This window comes from Gopherus flavomarginatus, chromosome 4 (assembly GCF_025201925.1).
Source record: "Gopherus flavomarginatus isolate rGopFla2 chromosome 4, rGopFla2.mat.asm, whole genome shotgun sequence".
Classification (NCBI taxonomy): Eukaryota; Metazoa; Chordata; order Testudines; family Testudinidae; genus Gopherus; species Gopherus flavomarginatus.
In genome coordinates, this window is record NC_066620.1 from 66,640,584 (window position 1) to 66,663,732 (window position 23,149).

The window sequence follows — 23,149 nt, forward strand, 5'->3', positions numbered from 1 at the left end:
GAGCCCGGCAGTCCCTGCCCCTAAGAATCCCCAGCCAGCTGGCTGCATTAATAGAACACCCTGCTGGGACCCCTCCTGTTCTAGGTGTTACCCACGGGTCCAGGGATAGCTCCAAAATACCCAGCAGCCTCTTGTGGGATGCACAAGAAGCCGGGAACCAGAGAACAGGGTCCTTTGCCCCGTGGACTGGGTCAAACAGATGAAGCTAGGAAAGAACAGGCCAAGCCCAATGGAGCTGCAGAACCACTCCCAGTTCTGCTGGAGGCAGTGCTGCCAGGTCAGAGAGAAGATCCACCCTGGCTGAGGGAAAGAGCTAGCAGCATATCCATCAGCCCTATTTACCAGCCAGGGGACAGACATGGGGTAGCTCAGCTGTAGAGACAGCAGGCACAGCACAGGTGGGCACGAGATGGGTTATTGAGCCCTTGGAGGAGAGAGGCAGGGGTGCTGGGACCTCTGACCCTGACGAGCTGACGAGAACTGTGCATTCATTGCATGTGTTGTGCAGCCTCTGGGTGGGCGGAGCTGCTCTGTGAGTCCATCAAGGCCCCAGGCGTGATGTGGGGCTCAAAAGCACCTCAGGAGCTGGGCGATGGACTCATTCATTCTGGTCTCAGTACAGAAAAGCGCTTCCCAAGTTTCAGTATTTGCTGAAGTCTGAACTGTCCGTTAGCTCTAGACCCTGCCTTATCTCAGACCCAGGAGGTGGGAGCCACAAGAGCTCCAATGGGACCATTTCAAGTGGAAACAAGCAGTGGGTAGGGGGCATAGTCAGTGACTTACAGGGGAAGCTGGAGAAATCGCCCCCAGACTCCCTGCCCCTCTGGAACTGCCCTGTCAACTCCTTTCTGGGGCTGGTGTTTCCGCTGTTAATCTACAGCTACTAGGGATCTTGCTTTGAGCTCCCTGCCTTGGGTATCCCCCTGGGCCCCATACCCTCCTTCCCAGAGGACCTGCTCCGGCTCCTGCTAAAGTCAATAACAGTCTGGGCACTGATTCTAGGGGAGCAGGAGCAGGCCCAGCACCTCAGGGGAGAGATGCAGCTGATGAGCAGGCCTGCCCTAGCAGACGGTGCCTCATGGCTCAAGCAGGGACAGAAAGGCCCCTGTGCCTTTAAGAGCCCAGCCCTCTCCTCCTCTTATTCTAGTGACAGTCCACTGCGTTTTTCTCTGGAGCCACAGCCCTCTGCGTGAGTCAGGCCTCAGCTATGCCTGGCGCCACACCCAGAGCAGGGCCTGGATCCGCTCGTGCCCAGGAGGGACGTTTGCCAGGAGTGTCTGAGTCCTGCCCAGGCTGCCAAGCTAGAGCAAAGCAGCCAGGCAGCCCCCAGCAAAAGGGGACCCGGCCCCTGCCATAGACCTAGCTAGAGCAAACCACCCAACGATTGCTCCGTGAGCACCCTCTGCTGCCACGAGCCGGCACTGTTGAACCCAGCCCTCCCCGGGGCCTGCTGAGGAGCCTTGGCCCCTGCCCCAGGAGCCCAGGGCAGCCCAAGCATATTCATAGCGTGGGCCATATATTGATGGAAGAATGTTTTGTGGGCCCCTCTACCACATTTGCACTCATGCCCTGCTAGTCACCATCACCCAGGATGCAGCTTCCCTCCAACCTCTGCATTGTATCCCTGGAGTCACTAAGCTCCTTGGGATATGTGCCATCAGAAGGGGCTGCTGCTCTTTAATAGTTTATCATGCAGTTGGGGTTCTGAAAACAAACCTTACCCTGCTTCTCTTTGCTCTTCATTCCCTGCCCCCCCCCCCCCCCGACCTGTGCTAGCCATCCCTCTCCCTGGCACATGCCTGCCTAGGACTTGGCTCCCTTCTCTCCTACTCACCTGAAATGGCTGACATGCCAGATTCCTCTGCTCCACGCCATGCTGTCCAGCTGCATCACTCTCTTCTCCCCTGCACAGTGCTCTCCTCCTGGTGACTCTGGTCCCTGGGAGTGGCACCTCTTTCCTGCATAGCAGCAGACCCCGAAGAGGCAGCCAGACTGGCTCCTTGTTCTTTCCATCTGCTTTGACAGGGTTTTGTTTGCAATGAAGAGACTGGAGATCGGTAGAACCAGCTGAAGACAAGGAGGCACTAGCCCCAAGTGACCTGACAGCTCTCTGCAGAGCAGAGGCTGGGATCCGCCGCTATAAAAGAGCAATAGTCTGTCCCAGGCACAGAGAGGGAACTGCAGCTCACCCAGACACACTGGGCTCCCTACACCATCTGATTTCTCCACTGAACACTCTAGTGCTTTGCTGCAGTATGTCAGGCTCCCAACTGCTTTAGCCATGAGAGGCTTCTCCCCTGAGCACTGGCAGTGCTTTGAACTGGTTATGTGGTTTGGAAGTGCCAAGCGTTGCTATTGGGGGCATGCAGTAGTGGGCCTGGGGGTCCTTTGGGCAGCACAGGGAGGGGATGTGTCAGGATGCAGCGAGAAGGTGAAACTGAAGAAGAGGGGATGATTCAAATATTCTTAGAGGTAAGAAAGCTTCAGCTGGGCCCTGCCTACCAGGTGGGACTGTGTGTGTGTGGTGGGTTGGAAGAAAACCCACTCCCCCTTGCCATACACCTGGCATGTGCGTGCATAAGCTGGGCCAGGTGCTGACAAGCCTAAGGGGCAGCACAGGCACTGGGCAGGGGGGCTGAGAGAGCACAGAAAAGCAACAATAGCCACCCTCCCTCTATAGCCAGAGAGGAGACACTGGGTTGTTGAGAGCACACACAAAGAGTGGGTAACACAGACACCAGCCATGCACACCACATTCCCCAGAGACCTCAGTTCTCTTCTGTCTCCCTACAGGAAAGGCCGAGATATTGGAGCCAGGCCACAGCTAGCAGGGGAGGCCTAGGAGCTGAGGCTGGGAGGTGCCCCCGCAGCACTGGTTATTGGACTGTTACCCCACTAGCACGCCCTCCTAACTCAGGCAGAGAGAGAGGACCCCCCGTCACATGCTGCCACCAAAGGGCTCTCACTACAGGCCCCATCTTGGGGCTGTTGAAGCTTACAAGGGCTGCTTCCAGCCTCTGCCACCAGTGGGGTGGGGGGTAGGGGCAAATGCCACCCCACACCTGTGTGGTCTCAGGCAAAAAGCCCTATGGGAGCTAACGGGCAGAGTGGGCTTGAGTGAAGCAGCAGGCAGCACCTCGGGTGAGGCGGGGCGGGACTCAGTGTGTGGCAACCAGGAGCCCAGGCTGGGTTCTGGGCAGGGGAGTCAGTCTGTCCTGGACGCAGAGAGAAAGATGGTTAGGGGGCCTGGAACACATGTGGCTCCAGGCCTGTCAGCACACTAACCAGGGGGAAAGGGTTGTGTTCAAGGCTGGGCAGAGCCCCCCACCCCCAATGGTGCCCGAGGTCCGGCTCCCAGCTCTAGGCAGAGCCTCCTACCCTGCCCCGCCCCCCGCATGGTACCCATGGCTTTGGGTGCCAGCTCCAGGCAGAGCCCACCTGCCGTCCCCCTGCCTGAAGCACCGGGTTCCAACTCCAGGCAGAAGTCCCCTCCCCACAGTACCTGAGGCTCTGGGGTTAGGTTCCAGGCATGGCCTACCTCACACACAGTGCCCAAGGATCTGGGCACTGCTCTCCCCACACGTGGTACCTGAGGCTCTGCGGTTAGGCTCTGGGCAGAACCCGCCACCACCCATTGGTGCCTGTGGCTCTGCATCCGCCAGCTCGAACCCATTCAACACAGAGAGGCTGGCAATCTGATAAGTTCCATTTTTTCTTTTTTACACAAATATATACAGGGTATTATACACAGCTCAACACAGACACGGTGCCAGTTAGAACACAGCTCCCCCCCCCCGGCCGTGCCCCGGGACCGCGCCCAACAGCCGCACATACAGAGCAACCACAGCCTGCCTGCCACACTGGGGTGAAGGGGGTGGTGAAGATGGGAATAGGCAGCCAAGGGGCCAGCATCTCCACTGCTCCTTAGTCTGGACACAAGCACTTAGAGCCCTGTGCTTCATTTCTAGCCCGTCCTGGGGGAAATCAATCAAAATTAAACAATGTGCATTTCAACAGGGAGCTCTGGAGGGGAGCGGAGGGGAAGTCTGCCCGAGGAACCCACCGGGCCCACCCTGTCACAGCCACTACTACAGAAGAACATGATCCAGCCATCAGCTAGCTGCTAAGAATGAGCCAGCATCTGAGCCCTTCATCACTTTGTCTTCCCACATGAAGGAGCAAGTCCTGCTATTGCCTCTGACTCTGGCATTCCTATTAGAGGGGCAGGATAAAGGAAGGACATCCGGTCTCGGTTCCAAACTGCCTTGGACTTGCTGTGTGACCTTGGGCAAGTCTCTTCCCTGCTGTGCCTCAGTTTCCCCCTCTGTACCATGGGGATGACGATTTTGACTGCCCTCCTGGGAGCAGAGATGGGGAAGGTTGAGGCTTGACTCTTTAGGGTCTATAAAGGGCTTTGAGCTCCCAGCTGGAAGTTGCTAGCAAAGGACCAAGGCAGATTATTACTGCCCTCCCCGGAGCCAGCTCCGACTGGTTCCGATACACTCACTGGGTTCCCAGCGCTGCTCTCGCTGCAGTTAATTGGAGCAGTGTCCACGTAGGGTGTGCAGTCAGGGCTGTGGCCAGCAGTGGCCAATGAACAGAGCAGCAGGGTGAGGGAGGCAAGGGAAAATAAATACAGCTCACCATCAGGGAGGTTTATTTTGTGCTCCTGCTGCTCACTCTGCCTGGCATGCAGCCCCCTGTGCAAATCCAGCCTAGCGTGGGTGTGATGCTAAGGGTAGGGGGGGAAGCGTTAGAAATACGCTCAGCAGGCAGTGATGTCCCATGAGAGTCCCACAGCAGCATGTTACACTCACCCATGGGACCAAGTTCACAAGAGGGACCCAACTCTCTCAGAAGCTGGGAGAAGCGGGGTGGCAGAGGCTGCTTCTCACACTGCCTGAGCAATGGGGACGGGGAGCCGCAGCCCTACGCTGGCAGGAACCAAACACACAGGAGGGGCCAGCCAGGGCTCTGTACCTGGGCCAGGGAATCAGGGTCAGCTCCAGCGCCTGTTGGTAGCTGACTCAGTGCCCAGCGCCACTCCATAGCAGTCAGGGAAAGCTGACCCCAGTCCTCCCCCTTGTTGGCCCCGCTGCGCAGACACAGGACAGCATGGGGGGGGGGCGGCGGCAGCTGGGTGTCAGTTTTTTATTTTTAAGGGGGGGGGGTAAAATGTACAAAATAACGCCACTTAAAACAATGCCACAAGCCCCATGGTGAGCTCCCACCATGGCCTGGCTGGGCTCCAGCTACCACAGACGTGAAAAGGCCGTGTGGGCTGGATAGGATATGCGCCCGTGCTAGCCCCTACACTCCCCTCGCCCTGCGAGGGGTCCTCCCACTATCCTCGCCACCCGGATGTGCTCTCCAGCCATTGCTGAGCCAGCGCGGTTTTCACTGGGCGACACCCGCTCCCCGAACTCAGCTAGGTGCTGCCACCAGCATTGGGCTGCGTGGGGGGAAGAGCAGGAGCAGGCCCAGGTTGTTACACTTCCCCCAAACCAGACCATGGCCCTCACGTCCCACAGAGCCAGGGGCTGGGGAAGGGCACTCACACACCGATGCACATGCGTGCGCGACACAGCCATGGGGCAAAGGGCAGCGCAGTGCAAGGGCACTGCTCCTCCTGCAGCTAGGACCAGTGCTGGGTGCCGGGCTCCCAGCTGCCCGCTACTAGCTGGGGTTGCAATACCTTGATTAAAGCTTTTCTTCTTTTAAATCTAATAAATTATTAGTGTTCAAGATTCCAGATGTGGGGGGCACACAGGAGGCCACTGGAGACCGGAGATTCCCCCCAACATTTGCTGCCTCAAAGCATCCAGGCTTCTGCTGTCCCTGGGTCCTCTTCCCCCAAGAATGGGAGCAGCAAGGGTCGAAGTCATCTTCCTCCTCCTCTTCCTTCCCCCTTCCCAGGGTCTCGTTGTCTCAGTAGGTGTTAGAGAAGGTAACTAGTAAGAGCAGGTCCCTTCTCACCCACCCAGACGGGAGTGAGAGGGAGCGGGGCAGGGGCGGAAGCAGGGAATGGAGAATTTGATGCACGGCCCCTTCCCACCCTTGGAATGTGCGTTAGGGCAGTGGCCCGGGCAGGTGGGAGGGGGCAGGGGCTGGCATCCTCCTTGTCACGCTCCCGGCTCCATTCGGTTCTCTCTCTGTTCGGAGCGGCCGCCCCAGCTCCCGGGACTGCCCTGCCCCTCCTGCCCTCTGGGGTCGCTACTGGTGGATCTCGTTCTCTATCAGGCTGTCCTCACACGACTGGAAATCCGTGTCATTCATGCCATCCGGGTTGATGAGCTCTTCGTCCTGGGACCCCTGCTCCTCAGACTCGGCAGCATCACCCTCTGGAGAGGAATCCTGCAGCACTTGGGCGATGTACTTTTGCTGCGGAGGGGAGACAAGAGACCTGTTAGCGCTGTGCAGGCTGCTGGAAAGCCACAGCAGCACAGTACGGTGGGTAAGCGCCATGCAGACAGGAGGCTGAGTGCAGGGCATGGTGGGGCTGAAAGGAACTCCTACTGCATGGAATGCACAGGTTTCACCATGGCATGGGGGCAGAGAGAGGAACTGGATGATTTCAGGGACGCCACTTGGATGGGAAATGCTAGCAGCAGGGCCTAGTGTGCAGCTCTTGACGTCCCATTACAGGTAACCCCCAGACCTCAGGAAACATCTGAACCCTCCAGGGAGCCAGGGGTGGGAGTAGTGGCAGTCAGGGCTCCTACAATACTGGATAGCCTGATATTAAAGCGGTCTGATTAATTCCCCCACCCCAAGAAGACAGGTGCCCAGCACTTCCTGGCAATCTACCCCTCTAAGATAGCTCAAGCTGGGCACTCACATATTGAGGCCCTTTGGAAAAAAACTTCCCTGCTGTGGGGATGGAGAGCGGCAGGGGATCTAACCTGGAGGGACAAAACCACCCCATCAGGTAGCTGAAGTTCAGCATAGGGTCTTGTTTATCTGTACGGACACCTGTCTGGCTGCAGGGCCAATGGGAGCAGTCAGAATTCTGCCCTCCCCCGCTTCCCCAATCTGCAGATCAGCCATGTCACCGCAGAACTTTAACAAACAGGGCCCTTGGTAACTGGAGAGTGCGTGGCAGCAAGACTGCGTGGGCTTGGGAAAGGGTGACAAGGCCACAGTAGCCGCAGTGGCCTCTACACATGCACACAGCCATTCCGATGAGGCCTCATCAGGCCTCCCCCGTACACTGGGGTGAATCAGGAGTCAGTGGTCACTCTGCTGGAGGGGAATCCAGCCCTTCCTTTACTAGTCACACACTGTTTGCTCTCAGGACAAATCTCGACAATCAAAGGATTCACAGCCCCACTTCCTTGTCCCCTTTGTGCCATTCAGAGCACCCTGGCATGGGGAAGTCCCCAGTAGGTACAGGACTGGTGTAGCCAGCTCCTGTAGGAGGTGCAGAGAGCCCTGGTATAGGAGATGAAGGAATGAAGGGCATGGCTGGGATGTGTTGCAGTCCAACTATCCCCAGGTGGCAAATGCCCTCTTGGAGATCACTGCCAGCTGTCACAGGTCAGAGCAGCCCCCAGGTGGCTCTAACTTACGGTGGAGATGAGGGCAGAGTCAGGCAGATGTAACCAGCTCCTTGAGGCTCCTCCCCCCAACCCCTGGCAGATCTTAGCTGCAGCAGAGTATCTGGCCTTGGAAATAACTTGATTATATCAGAGCCGGTTTGCTCCGGAGAGATTTAAAGGGGCACCCTCAGGGACTCCAGACAGCTGGGCAGGAGGGGCAGGGGTTACCCCAAAGTGTTTTCATTCCATTGGATTGCAATGAAAACAGCTGGCGCTGGGATGTGGCGTTCCAGCCCTGCAGCGTTTGCAGCATGCACTGATGGGCGAGAGCCAGAAAGTGAAATAAAAAGGGGAACTGACCAGTCTGGTTTCATTTTGCCTCTCTCTCAGCTGGGACAAAGGGAACAAACAGCATCAGGGGTGCGAAGGGGGAGGGAGAAGACGGACAGTGCCATTCCTCATCTCAGCTGGGCGAGGGACATGCGGAAGGGCATTCTCTTCCGAGCCCCGCCTCCATCCCAAGGATGCTGGCTGGGCCAGGCCCAGAATGAGGCCTTCAGACAGGAAGAGACGTGTGCAGCCCCCTTGCCCTGTCCCAAACCGAGACGCAGGGCAGCGGGAGAGCTGGTGACTTACAGCGGATTTGGGAGCTGGAGGCATGGCGGCAGGTTGCCCGTTCACTCTCCCATCCACGGCGTCCACCTCCGTGTGGTCAATCTAGAGGTCAACAGAGTGAAATGGAGACATGGCATGGAGACGGCAGGGCAGCTGGTCCATTGACCCCGTCAAGCCTTCCCTGGGAGCCTTATCTGATCAGGGAACCTGGGCGCATAGGTGATGGCTGGGCTGCGGGAGGCTCAGCGCCCAGCTCAGGGACAGCTCCATGAGGCTCCTTTTCCAGGAGGTTGGAGAGGGAACAGGCTCATGGGCCAAAGATGGGGCCTGGCAAGGGAGTGTGCCTCCCACTAAGCTTTCCTGCTGCCCACGAGACCAGTGGCGGTGGCCCTGAGATGGGGGAAGAGCCCTGTCCCAACGACACCCACCTACATATGAGTGGGGAGGCAGGAGGTACTAGACAAGGCAGCCCATAATGAAGGGGAAAGGCCCTGTGAGGAGCTTCCCTACCAGCCCAGCCTGAGGTAACCCCTCATCACCTCAGCCACGGTTCCCTCCAACCGGACATTCCCCACCCCCAGTGCCTCCTGGGGCCTCACCTTGTAGTTGTGAGCACTGAGGTATTTGAAGTGTCCGAAGCAGACGTGACACAGGCAGATCACAATGGTGATCACGAGAACCACAAAGGTGAACATGGAGGTGGGGGCCAGGAACCCTGGGCAAGGCAAAGGGTCACAGTCACGGCAGTCACACACCCAGCATGCAGCTCCGCTGGCTTCACCACCCTCAGAGGCCTCTGGCCCTTTGCCCGATACCCAGGGGGGACAGGGAGCCCAAACACATACTCAGCCTGGCTGAGGAGTGCTATAATTTGGCACCGGCCACTCGCCCCGTTATCTCCCTCCCCTCGCCCCAGGCTTACCTGTGCGCATGGTGGAGAAGAAGAGGAGCCAGAAAAGGCAGAGAATGGGGGCTGCCACCACCTGGTTCACGGCCCCCGAATGGATCTTCTTGTCCAGCTTGGCTGGCAGGTAAGCGTAGTACAGGTTGTACCTGTCAACCAGGTGCTTGAGTAGCATGTACATCAGCCCTGAGAGAGAGAGAGAGAGAGAGAGAGAGAGAGAGAGAGAGAGAGAGAGACTGAGCGAGAGCAGGGAGGAGGCCGCTGGGCTCCAGGGTCAGCAGCAGAGGAAAGTGGGAGATCAGGGAATGGCTCGCAGGTGCCAGCATGCTCTCTCCGCAAGGCTGCTCAGGGCTGGACTTTAGGGAGACGACTCTGAACTCAAGGTGCTGGGACGCTGGAGTGAGTTAGCCAATACTCACATGAAGCCTCATAATTCTTCCTACTATGCCTACTGGGAAGGCTCTTCTCCAGTGTCCATCCCATCGCTGAAAAGAGGGGTCAGAGTGATGGGGGGAGTTTCACTCCACACAGAGCCACACTTTCCATAAAGGAAAGGATTCATTCAATGGGGCTAAGGGAGGACTTCCCAGCATGATCTATTTCCATCCTATTTCACACTTCCAGTCCCCTCTCTGCCAGGCTGAGCTGCTGTGCCAGGCAGCTGAGCACCCACAGTGACACATGTACTTGCTGTACATGTCATTATTTGTGCCCCTTAGTGCCAGCAGAAGCCAGTGCCACCTAAGTATGGCAAAGCATCGAGTGCCACACCAAATAGACTCAGACTCATAGACTTTAGGGTCAGAAGGGACCAATATGATCATCTAGTCTGACCTCCTGCACAAAGCAGGCCACAGAACCCTACCCATCCACTTCTATAACAAACCCCTAACCTATGTCCGAGTTACTGAAATCTTCAAATTGTGGTTTGAAGACCTCAAGCTGCAGAGAATCCACCAGCAAGTGACCCATGCCCCACGCTGCAGAGGAAGGCGAAAAACCTCCAGGGCCTCTGCCAATATGCCCCAGAGGAAAATTCCTTCCTGACCCCAAATATGGTGATCAGCTAAACCCTGAGCATGTGGGCAAGACTCACCAGCCAGCACTCAGGAAAGAATTCTCTGCAGTAACTCAGATCCCATCCCATCCAACATCCCACACAGACCACTGGCCATACTTATTTGCTGATAATCAAAGATCAATTGCCAAAATTAAGCTATCCCATCATACCATCCCTTCCATAAACTTATCAAGCTTAGTCTTAAAGCCAGATATGTCTTTTGCCCCCACTACTCCCCTTGGAAGGCTGTTCCAGAACTTCACTCCTCTAATGGTTAGAAACCTTCGTCTAATTTCAAGTCTAAACTTCCTAGTGTCCAGTTTATACCCATTTGTTCTTGTGTCTACATTGGTACTAAGCTTAAATAATTCCTCTCCCTCCCTAATATTAATCCCTCTGATATATTTATGAAGAGCAAGCCTATCCCCCCTCAGCCTTCTTTTGGCTAGGCTAAACAAGCCAAGCTCTTTGTGTCTCCTTTCATAAGGCAGGTTTTCCATTCCTCGGATCATCCTAGTAGCCCATCTCTGAACCTGTTCCAGTTTGAATTCATCCTTCTTAAACATGGGAGACCAGAACTGTGCACAGTATTCCAGATGAGGTCTCACCAGTGCCTTATATAATGGCACTAACACCTCCTTATCTTTGCTGGAAATACCTTGCCTGATGCATCCTAAAACTGTATTAGCTTTTTTAACGGCCATATCACATTGGCGGCTCATAGTCATCCTGTGATCAACCAATACTCCAAGGTCCTTCTCCTCCTCTGTTTCTTCCAACTGATGTGTCCCCAATGTATATCTAAAATTCTTATTATTAATCCCTAAATGCATGACCTTGCACTTTTCACTATTAAATTTCATCCTATTACTATTACTCCAGTTTACAAGGTCATCCAGATCTTCCTGTATGATATCCCGGTCCTTCTCTGTGTTAGCAATACCCCCTAGCTTTGCTTCATCCACAAACTTTATTAGCACACTCCCGCTTTTTGTACCAAGGTCAGTAATAAAAAGGTTAAATAAGATTGGTCCCAAAACCGATCCTTGAGGAACTCCACTAGTAACCTCCTTCCAGCCTGACAGTTCACCTTTCAGTATGACCCGTTGGAGTCTCCCCTTTAACCAGTTCCTTATCCACCTTTCAATTTTCATATTGATCCTCATCTTTTCCAATTTAACTAATAATTCCCCATGTGGAACCGTGTCAAATGCCTTACTGAAATCGAGGTAAATTAGATCTACTGCATTTCCTTTGTCTAAATAATCTGTCACCTTCTCAAAGAAGGAGATCAGGTTGGTTTGGCACGATCTACCTTTAGTAAAACCATGTTGTAATTTGTCCCAATTACCATTGACCTCAATGTCCTCAACTATTTCTCCTTCAAAAACTTTTCCAAGACCGTCAAACTAACAGGCCTATAGTTACTCGGATCACTTTTTTTCCCTTTCTTAAAGATAGGAACTATGTTAGCAATTCTCCAGTCGTACGGTACAACCCCTGAGTTTACCGATTCATTAAAAATTCTTGCTAATGGGCTTGCAATTTCTTCTGCCAGTTCCTTTAATATTCTTGGATGAAGATTATCTGGGCCCTCCGATTTTGTCCCATTAAGCTGTTCAAGTTTGGCTTCTACCTCAGATGTGGTAATATCCACCTCCATATCCTCATTCCTGTTTGTCATCCTTCCATTATCCCTAAGCTCCTCATTAGCCTTATTAAAGACTGAGGCAAAGTATTTATTTAGCTATTGGGCCATGCCTAGGTTATCTGTAACCCCCATTCCATCCTCAGTGTTTAGCGGTCCCACTTCTTCTTTCTTTGTTTTCTTCTTATTTATATGGCTATAGAACCTTTTACTACTGGTTTTAATTCCCTTTGCAAGGTCCAACTCTACATGGCTTTTAGCCTTTCTCACTTTATCCCTACATGTTCTGACATCACTAAGGTAGCTTTCCTTGCTAATCCCACCCTTCTTCCACTCCTTGTAGGCTTTCTGCTTTTTCTTAATCACCTTTCTGAGATGCTTGCTCATCCAGCTTGGTCTTCAACTCCTGCCTATGGTTTTTTTCCCCTTTCTTGGGATGCAGGCTTCTGATAGTTTCTGCAGCTGCGACTTAAAGTAATTCCAGGCCTCCTCCGCATTTAGATCCACAAGTTCTTCAGTCCAATCTACTTCCCTAACTAATTTCCTTAATTCTTTAAAGTTAGCCCTTGAAAAGTCAAAAACCCTAGTCCCAGATCTATTTTTGTTTATCCTTCCATCTAGTTTGAACTGAATTAGCTCGTGATCACTCGAACCAAGGTTGTCCCCTACAACCATTTCTTCTATGAGGTCCTCACTACTCACCAAAACCAAATCTAAAATGGCATCCCCTCTTGTTGGTTCTTCAACTACTTGGAGAAGAAATCCATCTGCTATCACATCCAGAAAAATCTGAGCCCTATTATTCTTGCTAGCACTTGTCCTCTAGTCTATATCTGGGAAGTTAAAGTCTCCCTTGATCACACAATTCCCATTAATGTTTACTTCATTAAAAACATTAAAGAGGTCTCTATCCATATCCAAATCAGATCCCAGCGGTCTGTAGCACACCCCAAGCACTATCTCAGAGGAGGCTCTAGTAGCTTTCTTTCCCAATGTGATTTTTGCCCAGACAGACTCTGTCTTGTCCATTCCATCACTTCTTATTTCTTTACAGTTAACCTCATCATTGATATGCAATGCTACTCCACCACCTTTGCCTTTATTTGTGTCTTTCCTAAACAGTACATAGCCTTCAATACCTGTACTCCAGTCATGATTACTATTCCACCATGTTTCTGTTATCCCTATAATATCCGGTTTCACTTCCTGCACCAGTAGCTCTAGTTCTTCCATTTGGTTACCTAGGCTCCTCGCATTAGTGTACAGACATCTTAATTTTTACCGTTTGGCTTCACTGACATTCTTTACCCTGTTAGGCAGAGACATTCTACCACCAGCATCACCTGTTAGTCTGGTATCTACACTACCCTTCCTCCTTATGTCAATTCTTCTGTCCACAGCTGTATCCCCTCTTACTTTGTTTTCTTCACTCTCAAGGTTAAATTCCGGCATGGAGATCACCTGGACATCTCTCAACCATCTCCCCCAAATTCCTAGTTTAAAGCTCTCTTAATATTCAGCCTCCTGGAACACTAGTATCAGGCAGACCATTAGCATTGACCACTGACCACTGTCAAGAGGGACGCACTTGCTTGGCTGAGAACCTCTGGCCTGGCACACCCTTCTAGGCATGAGCTCTGCAAACATGGCCTCACCAAGAAGGTTTCAGGGACCAGAAGACAAGGCCCATGATAATATTGGACAGAGAAGCTTCTCAGCCAGCCAAGCGTGGAGCAATATGTAGCTAGATCACCGCTCTCCACCCTCCTCCGGAGACTATGATCTGCCAGCAAACAGAGTGGTTCAGGGACTCCAGCATCAGCTGGACTGGGAAATAGGTCTATTCGCTGCTCCCCTACACACATGCACTTGTCACCCCGCAGGGACTGCTGCCAGGGCAGCAGGGGGGACATACTGCCAGTTGGGAAAGCGTTCTTTTGGGACAAAAGGGGTCTTTGGGCAAGAGACAGAGCAGAAACAGCTGTTATGCAAAGACGACAGAGGCCCTTTCTCTTCCAGCTGGGAAATCTACAGCTCACTGCCCAGCCTGGCAGATGTTCTCACTGCAGTTACCAGGGGCAGCCATCCCCTGAAATAGGGGGAGCAGAGAGCCTCCTGGTAGGGAGCAGGGGGATCATCTCGCTTACCTGGTCTGTGCAATACATGGCCAGGTGAGAAACAGCAGCAGGCATGTGGGTGGAGCTTCCAGCTGGTAACTCGTCTCTTCACTGGGAATGCTGGGCACCAAGGAGGTGCGAGATCCATTGTGTGTCTATGTACAGACTGGCTCTCTGAAGGGTCTCATTCACACATACACTCAAATACCGGACCCAGGTGACTGAAACCATGGCACACTAGGACTGTGGGGATACCATCAACAACTAAATATCAAGGCCCTAAATCTAAGACATCCCTCAAAATGTATTCAGAGGGACATTTCTAATGATGTTCTTTTTAATGGTTCACAAACAAAACGGGCTTGGAATGTAAACCCCGGTTAAAGAAGATAAGAAATTGTGTCATAAAAGAATCGTAGCCCTGCTTTCCAAACTCCCCTCCCCAAACAGATTAAGGGATAACATCTACTGACTTATAACAATGAAATGCAAGTATGCAGGATGGCTAACTGGTCACATTAAAACCGTGGCTAGTTCTAGGTTAAGGATTTGTAACTCTGGACAGTGAATGAGCACAGACGAGGTAACACTTAGGCCAAGACCTTGGTGGCATAAGTGTGGTTTTGCCAGTTCTTCTTTTACATAGAATTGCTGATCTGCTTAAAACGATGTTACTGCTGACAGAACACAGGTACGTACTGTGCTGGAAGTTTTGAGGTAAAAAGAGAGAAACCTGTGACAACAAAAAAATGTCTTCATGGGAAGACCCAGGGCAGGATGACATAAAATGACATGACCCAGAAATGGCAAAACCAAACAGGAAAAATGCTGAAGCTGGGTAATTAAGGCCTATGCAGAAGTAACGTACGGGTTATCCCAAACCCAAAGGGCTAATGTGTTAAAAGCCGACTGAATAAAGATTGAAGTGATCTGTAACGTAGAAATGTAAGACCGACCTACGAGAACATGGGTCCACCCTGGAGAAACACCGTGGCAGAAACTAAAGGAGGGAACTGAAGGACCCCTCCGAGGGATGAGCAAAGGCAATGACTACCATGGAAGGTGGCAGGATTTCCCAGTGCCCCACAATGTGGTAACTTGGGCCCATTTACCAATTCTGTCTTGTCTGTTATTAATTGTCTGGCATAAATGTATATTGATGCTATAAGTGACAATAATTGTCTGAAATTGTACAAACAAAGGTGAAAATTGATTAAGTCTAAGTCGGGTGGACTCGTGACTCAGTTTCCCAACTTTTTACCCTCACTAGGATAATGCCTCCAATCCCACCCTGCAGATGGGGCTCCCCCACTGGAGGCAATGAAAGACACCACCTCCCTCCTGCCTTTGGCTGCAAGGCCTTCCATGCGCAGCGAGGCAGAGGGGCTCTGGGGCACGTACCAAATGGGACGATGATGGGGCACGTGATGCTGTAGGTCATGACCACGGTGAAGACGCACATCATCCAGGCATAGGCGGCTCCAAACTGGAATTCATACGCTTGGTGCTATGGGGGAAGCAGAGAGCGCATCAGTATGGTGCACAGAGCTGCCCACTGCCCTGGTATTGGAAAGCATGTGTGTATGCACGGGAGCGTGTGTACTGCTCTGTCCGCGTGCAAGTCTGTTCAGGCTCTCTGCGGATGGGCCTGTCTGTGAGCGCACACATGGCAGCACCGCATGGACTTGCCTTAAGGAGAGCTGTGGGAATCCCCCGCTCTCCCCAGGCTCTCCGGCTACAGCTCTGATCTTCCTGATGCGATACCTGCTAGCAGGCTGTTTCCTTAATCACTAGTCAACGTATACCTATGCGTGAGCATGTGTCTGAATGTGCAGCTTGCACAAATCTACAACTACAAGAACACACCCAGTTTGTTCACCAGGGGCCTGTCGTGCATCGGGTGCTCGGGGCAGGTCTCCGAGCTTGGCAGCGAACATGCCCAGGATCTGCTAGGGGAGATGGGGTCGGCTCCACCACGTACCCGCTTGACGTTCCTCCGCTCAGCGGCTGAGCGGGCCAGGCAGAGGCGGATCATGTACATGAGCAGGCCGGGGATGCGCAGTAGGTCCATGGCGTTCCCGATGAAGGCAGAGGCGATGACGTAGTTCACAAAAAAGGCCCCGTTATCAGGCAAGAAGACACACCTGGAGGGGGGAGGAGAGCAAGACAGGGAGGTAATGCTTCTTAACCTGGCCACAGACATGGAAGGGCATAAGGGCAGAGAGGAAGCTGGCCAGGGCTGGCACCGCCACGGTCACTGTTCCACCTCTTCCTTCTAACATTCTAATTTCTAGGAAGCTGGTGTGTTTTACCACTAACAGGCCAGTCTCACCACGTTTCCCACCAGAAATAAATCTGGCTAGGAAGAACCAGTTCAACATCTCTAGAAGCAGCTTTGGCTTCGGAAGACCTCCCAGGTGCTTAGGCCCCCTCTTTCAGCAGGAGGCACTGGATGGAACGGGGCAGGAGCACTGGATGTCTGGGGAACTCTCCAGCTATGCCAGTCCCAGGTGCTCCCAGCAGGAGGTACTGGATGGAACAGGGCAGGAGCACAGGCTGTGAGGCGAGTTCCCCCCAAACTCCAGTCCCAGCAGGAGTCACAATTACAAAAACAGGCTTTCCCCACCCCCTGGTTTCAGATACCACTTACTCAAATCGCACTGCGGCCTCAGCCAGGAATTTTTTGTCAAACAGCCAGCGGAAAAACACATCCAGACTAGGGAGAACAATTAAAAACAAAGAGTCTAGTGTGAATATATAAACGTTTGGAGATCAAGGAGCACAAGCTGTATGCACACATGGTCATGACCCATCTCAGGAGCTGGAACAACAGCTGCTGTGAATACACAGTAATCTTGGAACACTGCTGCACTCAGACACGTGTATCTGTGAGAGAGTGCTTCCGTCCTCCCCTTTCCAGTCTTCAGGACAGTATGTATAGAGAAGGAAATCTTTAGTATATGGTGCAACTACTGGGAAAGAGGGCTCAGACTGTGCTGGGCTGTCTGTCTCTGCCATCCATCCCATGTGCATCACTGTACCTGTACTTCCTCACTCAGTTCTGCAGGGGAGTTAGCAGAAACATCTGCTGCAATTCTCTGCTGACCCTGGGGGAATTATGCCGGGGCCTTAAATGTTTGCTTTAAAGGAAAACTGCACTAAAATAGGAAGTAGTTTCCACTCATTTGAACCAATATAAAAAATGACTAAAACATTTGACATTATATTATGTATATAAAAATGAAAGATGAAATAAGGACACAGTGATATTGTCAGTCTGAGGATTCATATCAAGACTGGAAGAGCAGAATGGTAGGGAATGGCAGACAATTTCTACAGCTCTTTTTAGCGCAAACACAGAGAGAGAGAGAGAGAGAGAGAGAGAGAGAGAGAGAGAGAAGAAAGAAAACATATAAAATGTGCCCTAACAAGAGCTGTGGGAATATTTTGCTGTCCCTGGCTGCAGCGCTGATCTTCCTGCCCCCTGACACATCAGTGCCTTGTGTCCTATGACCCTGAAGTCTAATTAATTTTTTTTAAAAATGGATTTAAAGTAGTTTCAGGCCCCACTCCCTGCATCACAATTTTCTTGTTTTTTAAAACATTTCTCTCTCTGCTGGATGAAAGAGCCACACAAACAACCAACAGGTGAACCCCGCCTATGCAAGGGAAACAGTGAAACTGACTAGCTCCAAAGGCCCAGATCCTAACATCAGTGGGAGTTCGGTGCCCTAATCCCTTTGAGGACCTGAACCAGCATGCCCTCAAACACACACAATAAACAAGCAGAGAAAAAAATCCTTGTTCTCTCTTAATTCTATTAGGTTTAGGCCCAAATTTTGCAGCCTATGACCTTGTATGCGCTTATTTGCAGAGCCAGTAAAGGATTCTCAGTCAGAAGCATGATTATTTTAACTGATGGGCTCCTTTTCAAGTGGGAGCCCCCTGGGGTCACACAGCTACTCAGCTGGTATCAGTGGAGACTCAGATACAGCATCAGATATTTTCAGATACTCCTGGGCCACTTCACACTCTCCCTCATTCCCTCTTCATGTCAGTGCAGCCTGGGCTCTGAGGCCTCCAGTGCGGAGGACCTGTCCTAGCAGCAGACAGCTGGTGGGACACCATTAGGGGTGGCTTTGTGAGTGCTGCCATGGAACACTGGCATGAGGATTTGGGAAGTGGGTTCAGGAGAAAGGCTGAAAGGGTGACGCCTCATTGCAACATGTGGGGAGGCTGGCTGCATCCTGCCCCCACCTGGCTAAAATGGGGAATTGGCTGGTTTTGTACAAATGTACTTATTTAATAGGTTTGTTGTAAGGGGCCAACTGAACAGGATCTAAGCCCTGTTCAACCGGAGAGAGATTACCCAGCTTCCACAGAATTAAAAGGGCCAACCCCATCGCTCCTCAGGCAACTGCCACCATCCCAAGCTCCAGGGCAACAATTCCCTACGTGCAGAGGGAAGGAAATAGAGAAGAGCCAGATGGGTGTGAGGGCTGTCTCCCCAGTGATACAGGACAATGCACTTGGCCAAGGCCATCCTCAGCCCAGTGCTTCATGTGGTGCTGGGTCTCCAGACCTGCCTTCGTTTCCTCCTCACCCACCTGCTCAGGCCCAGCGAAGGCAGCAGCAAGACCATGAAGATGAGGAAGGTGTAGCACTTGTGCATGGTAGTCCTGTTCTCTCCAGACCTGTGGGCACAGGGGAGGCCATTAGCAAGTGGACTGGGAGCCCCCCGGTGGGCGATCACACCAGTCTAGCGATCAATCTTAAGTACTTACAATGCACCCTCTAGGCCCCTTTGGTACTGATTTGTCCATTGTACTTTACTATTATTATTGTTAATTATGTGTATTGCAGTAGCACCTAGGAGCCCATCAAGGACCAGCCCCTCGCTGTGCTGGGCATTATACAAACACAGAAGAAAAAGATGGTCCCAGGACATGTGAAGGGCAAATGAGTACAACAGATAGATAAGTGGAGGATTGCTGGCATATCTGAGGGCTCATAAGCTGTAATGTCTTTACTCTCGGCAGTGCTGTTATCCCCATGCTCCAGAGGGGGACAGACTTGCCTAAGGTCACACAGGAAATCTGTAACAGAGCAGGGAATTGACCATGGTCCCCTAAACCGCCGGCAGGCACTCTAACCACTGAATCATCCTTCCCCTCACCTAGTATATCCCCTTCAGCCCCAGCACCTCCAACCCTCCAGGGGCTCCTCCTGAATCAGCACAGGAGTGAATGCAGACAGCATCATGCCTGGTGCTTTACAGACAGTCACTGAGGCCTAGTCTACACCAGAAAAGATTTGCTGGTGTAGTTGTAATGGTAAAGCTCTCCCCTAGGGTAGACACATCTTATACTGGCTAAAACGTGCTTTTGTCTGTATAGCTTATACCGGTTCACCTTATTTCACACTTTTGTCACTATAGAACCATCACCCCCAGCCAACGCTGCACTACTGGCACATACTTCGAGTGTAGACTTGGGTCTAACTCACCATCACAGATCTCCAGCGGGGGCTGGGATCATTCTCCGATTTGACAGTTGAGGAAAGTGAGGCCCAGGGAAGGGATATGACTTGCCCAAAGTCACACCCGGCTGCAATTAGAACTCTGGATTTCCAGGCTGCCAGCCCTACGCTCAGACCACTAGAGATGCTGATCGCAGGACTGCAGCAATCTCAGCTCAAACAGGCTGAGCCATGTGACCTAACAACATGCGATCAGGGCAGCAGGGTCTGACACAGCAAATATTTTGGCTCATGAATACATAATGGTAACAATCATATGCATAAACACACAATGCCTGCCAACCATCTGGAGCCCACAGAGCTTAACAGACTGTGCATATTGCAATCAGTTCATCCACTCACTGAAGTGCAGCCACCTCTGAGGTGGGGTCCAGCATCTGATTAACAGCTGCAAAGCACAGCACCCCTACAGTTTATGCCAGGAAATGAAATTACAGGTGGATCTTAGGTGGAAGGAATGGGACAAGCAGGCCAAAGATGACTGCTCTTGTGCAAGGTGTTGAGAGCACACAGCTGGCAGTAGTGCTCAGGCTGAGAGCGGGTGCTGACTGTCCTTACCTGGTCCAGTGAGCTTCGAAGAAGGCGGAGTAATACACGATGGTTGGCAGCAGAGCAGAGAAGCACCACAACAGCAGGGTGGGGAAGAACTGGGTGATGATGGGGTTCTGGGAAGGCAAAGGACACATTGTTCGCTGCAGTCAATGCAAATCTGGAGGCTGGGCGCATGGGGGAGGGCAGCAGGCTAACCTGCTGCATCACCAATGGCAGAGGACAAGAGCGGCCAGCAGAACTGAGCATGACTCTGCCCCTTTGGGGACTGTATCAATAGGAGCACTTTCCTCAACCTGGGAATCCTGGATGGGAAACTGCAGCACCTCTGCCTTATCCCCTGGTGAGAAGCGAAAGTCTGGGAGTTGTACAGGGCGGGGAAATGAGGCACCAGCCCAGGCCCTGCTCTGGGACTCATTTGTCTCCATGTAGGGATCTGCCAGGGTGCAGCTACTCCGATTGTCGGGCTGGGGATTTTCCTAAGTGTAGAGGCAGCCTAATGCAGTCACTGTATGCCCTATAGTTTTCCTTCGCTCTCATAACTCTTTGGTCCCTTGGCACATCAGCTGAGTGTTTTCTTGCTCTCCATTATGGTAGGGACAGCCAGGATTTCCTCCCACTTGCCATGCATGCAAAACTGAGCGCTGGCTGCTGGCTGAAGAGCCTGGCAGTCCCTGGGGAGAGTGGGGATTGCCTGTTTGCCCAGGTTCTGACAAGAGAGGGATTCTCAAGGCCTCTTGTAGGGTCCCAGGCAGAATCCTTGGCCACTCACGTCTCTCCTGCAAATGCAGCCACCTCCAACACTCTGGCTCCAACAACATGTTCTCCGTTCTGCTCCAACAGGCTCTGTAGTGCCGCAGCTCAGGAGGTGGGACAGGGAGTCTGGCAGCTTTCTGCCCTCATGTAACAGAGCAGTGCCCACACTGCAGTGATGTAGACAAGGCTCTCCCCTCCCCACATAGGAGCACTTGAGACCTGTAGGGACCTTGCTCAGCCTGATGGGGCCAGGCCTAGCTCGTCTAGATAGGTGAGGTGGAGGGACCAGTGCACATTCGTGACCCAGCCCCACCTCCCCAGGGCTGTTCCATTCTGTGCCACAGGATGAGACAGGAGGAAGCGGAGGGCTCCTCATTCTTGCACCTGTCCCCCTGGCAGGCCTTACATTCAGATACTCCACGGGCTTGGTGACGTTGAACTTATCCATGGTGGTGATGATGATGGCGGGAGTGGTTAGGAAGAAGAGGAGGAGGAAGAGGATGACGTTGATAACCAGGCAGCGGATCCACCAGATGAAACCCCGGATGGAGAGGTGTTCCCTGGGGGGGAGACAAGGTGCGGAAGCCAGTCAGGAGGGGATCATGGGGGAGGCAGAGGGGAGCCAGAGACATTGGTCTGTGCTGGGCAGAGCCCAGGACATTAACTCTTCAAAGGCTTGAACCCCCTTTAGAGCCACTCAGATCCCACTGCTCCCCATTCTGAGTCAGACCCATGGTCCAGCCAAGCTGTGACCCTACACCTAGATGTTTCAGAGGAAGCTAATCCCTCCAGCCAGTTGTCTGGGCCTGTCACTGGGGATGCTCCCTCTTCTGAGCCCCCCAGCTGCCAAGGGCACTCCTGGACTAGGCCCACAGCCCTGACGGTACCTTCCTTTTACCAGGCTGTCCGTGCCTCCCTAGCCCTGCTGCGCGGCCTGCTCACCAGTAAATGTTCTGTGGGTCGGGGGCATAGGTCACGGTCCAGTTGGAGATATGCAGGGACTCGCTGCAGGAAGAGGCCCGGGGCTCCCCATGGCACACGCACCCCTGGCACTTGCACACGTTGAAGTCTTTGAGGATTCTGGAAGCAACAGGAAGAGGGAGAGAGAGAGTGAGAACAGGGAGGCTGAGCCCCAGGCTATCAGGAGGGGATCCTTGGCATTGTTTCTAGCCCCTCACATGCCTGCTTGCAAATGACAGTGACTCTCCCTCCCATCCCCTCCCTAGTCCCATGGTGGGCCCCTTGTGCTCACATGGCCGTAATGGTCTCGTTGTGGAAGGTGACAAAGGCCATCCCCAGAGGCTTCTCGTTCACCTTCTCCTTCTCCCGCTTGTAGTCATCCTTGAGCTTCTCCTCCAGCTTGGTGTAATACTCGATGGCCTCCACCTGGACACACGGACGCGGATCAGAGTCGAGAGCCATGCAACCCCACCAGGCTGCTGCCCTCTCGGGCCCCAGGCCGGTCGCGCCCCCAGAGGGCATGGTGACACCGCTCCTCCCCGTGTGCTATGGCCAGCGGTGGAGGGCACAACCGGGCTAATCCGGACCAACCGCTTGGTGCATCAACTCCACTTGGTATTAGGATTGCAAGAATCAGAGTTAATGAGGCAAACGGGTGGGAGCTGGGATTAGGGGGCTGTTTAGCAAGGAGCAGCAGGGACAGTAACAACAACGGAGGAAAATGAGCTTCCTCTCCTTGGAGGGCTCCAGAGATGCTAAGGGCAGACAAGAGGACAGCAACATGCTGGTAAGCCAGGATTTGGTGGCTGAGCCCTCCTCTATATGGCTGGGAGCAGCATGGGGGCAGTCTCCCAGCACCCCCAAGCCACTCATGCTATTGCCTAGTGCCCTTCCACCCCTGCCCCCACACCTCCTCACAGCCCTTGATGACACAGCAGCACAGGTGGCCACAGGGCTTGGGGTTGATCATTGACGAGGCGTTCTCCTTGGTCTTCAGGTTGGTGAAATAGATTTTCCCACGTTCTGCTTTTTTCCTGCAAGAGGAGGAGGCGGGAGGGGAAGCAGAGGCTCAGACAGGCCCTTCCCCCTGCAGTGTCTACCACGGGGCAACAAGCAGGGAGAGAGTGTGTGAGAATGCAGGGAGGGTGCTGGCAGAGAGCCCAGGGAGTCTGGGGGACGGATCAGACATGAGCGTGGGGGGCAGGGGTTCTCTCTGCGTATGTGAATCTCGTATATATATATTTTTTAAGAAGGTTCCCACTCGGCTGAAGCAGAGGCTGCTGGGATTTCATTACACCAGGGTGAATAATCAGGGCCCCTAGGAGTGTGTAACTAATTCCCCTCCCTCGCCGGGTGGAAGCACAGCTGCACAGTCCAAACGTGGGGTTACATCACTAATGACGTCACGGACACTTAAGGCACCACGCTGGGGTGTGGGACAATCCCAGGCTCACTGTGTGACTA

General features: G+C 53.0%; 1 protein-coding gene across 3 annotated transcripts in view; it reads right to left on the bottom strand.

The window, feature by feature from the left end:
* Positions 1-3,699: 3,699 nt before the first annotated feature.
* Positions 3,700-23,149, bottom strand: part of TMEM63B (transmembrane protein 63B) — a 94,942-nt gene continuing 75,492 nt past the window's right edge. For all 3 annotated transcript variants that reach the window (XM_050950016.1, XM_050950014.1, XM_050950015.1), the window contains 13 exons: positions 22,596-22,719; positions 21,978-22,111; positions 21,668-21,805; positions 21,132-21,285; positions 19,979-20,085; positions 18,490-18,576; positions 16,533-16,598; positions 15,864-16,026; positions 15,284-15,389; positions 9,076-9,243; positions 8,753-8,868; positions 8,175-8,255; positions 3,700-6,381 (listed from right to left, as the gene is read on the bottom strand). In XM_050950016.1, the coding sequence (XP_050805973.1) occupies positions 6,214-6,381; positions 8,175-8,255; positions 8,753-8,868; positions 9,076-9,243; positions 15,284-15,389; positions 15,864-16,026; positions 16,533-16,598; positions 18,490-18,576; positions 19,979-20,085; positions 21,132-21,285; positions 21,668-21,805; positions 21,978-22,111; positions 22,596-22,719 (1,612 nt within the window). In that variant the 3' untranslated portion in view covers positions 3,700-6,213. The remainder of the gene's footprint in view (positions 6,382-8,174; positions 8,256-8,752; positions 8,869-9,075; positions 9,244-15,283; positions 15,390-15,863; positions 16,027-16,532; positions 16,599-18,489; positions 18,577-19,978; positions 20,086-21,131; positions 21,286-21,667; positions 21,806-21,977; positions 22,112-22,595; positions 22,720-23,149) is intronic.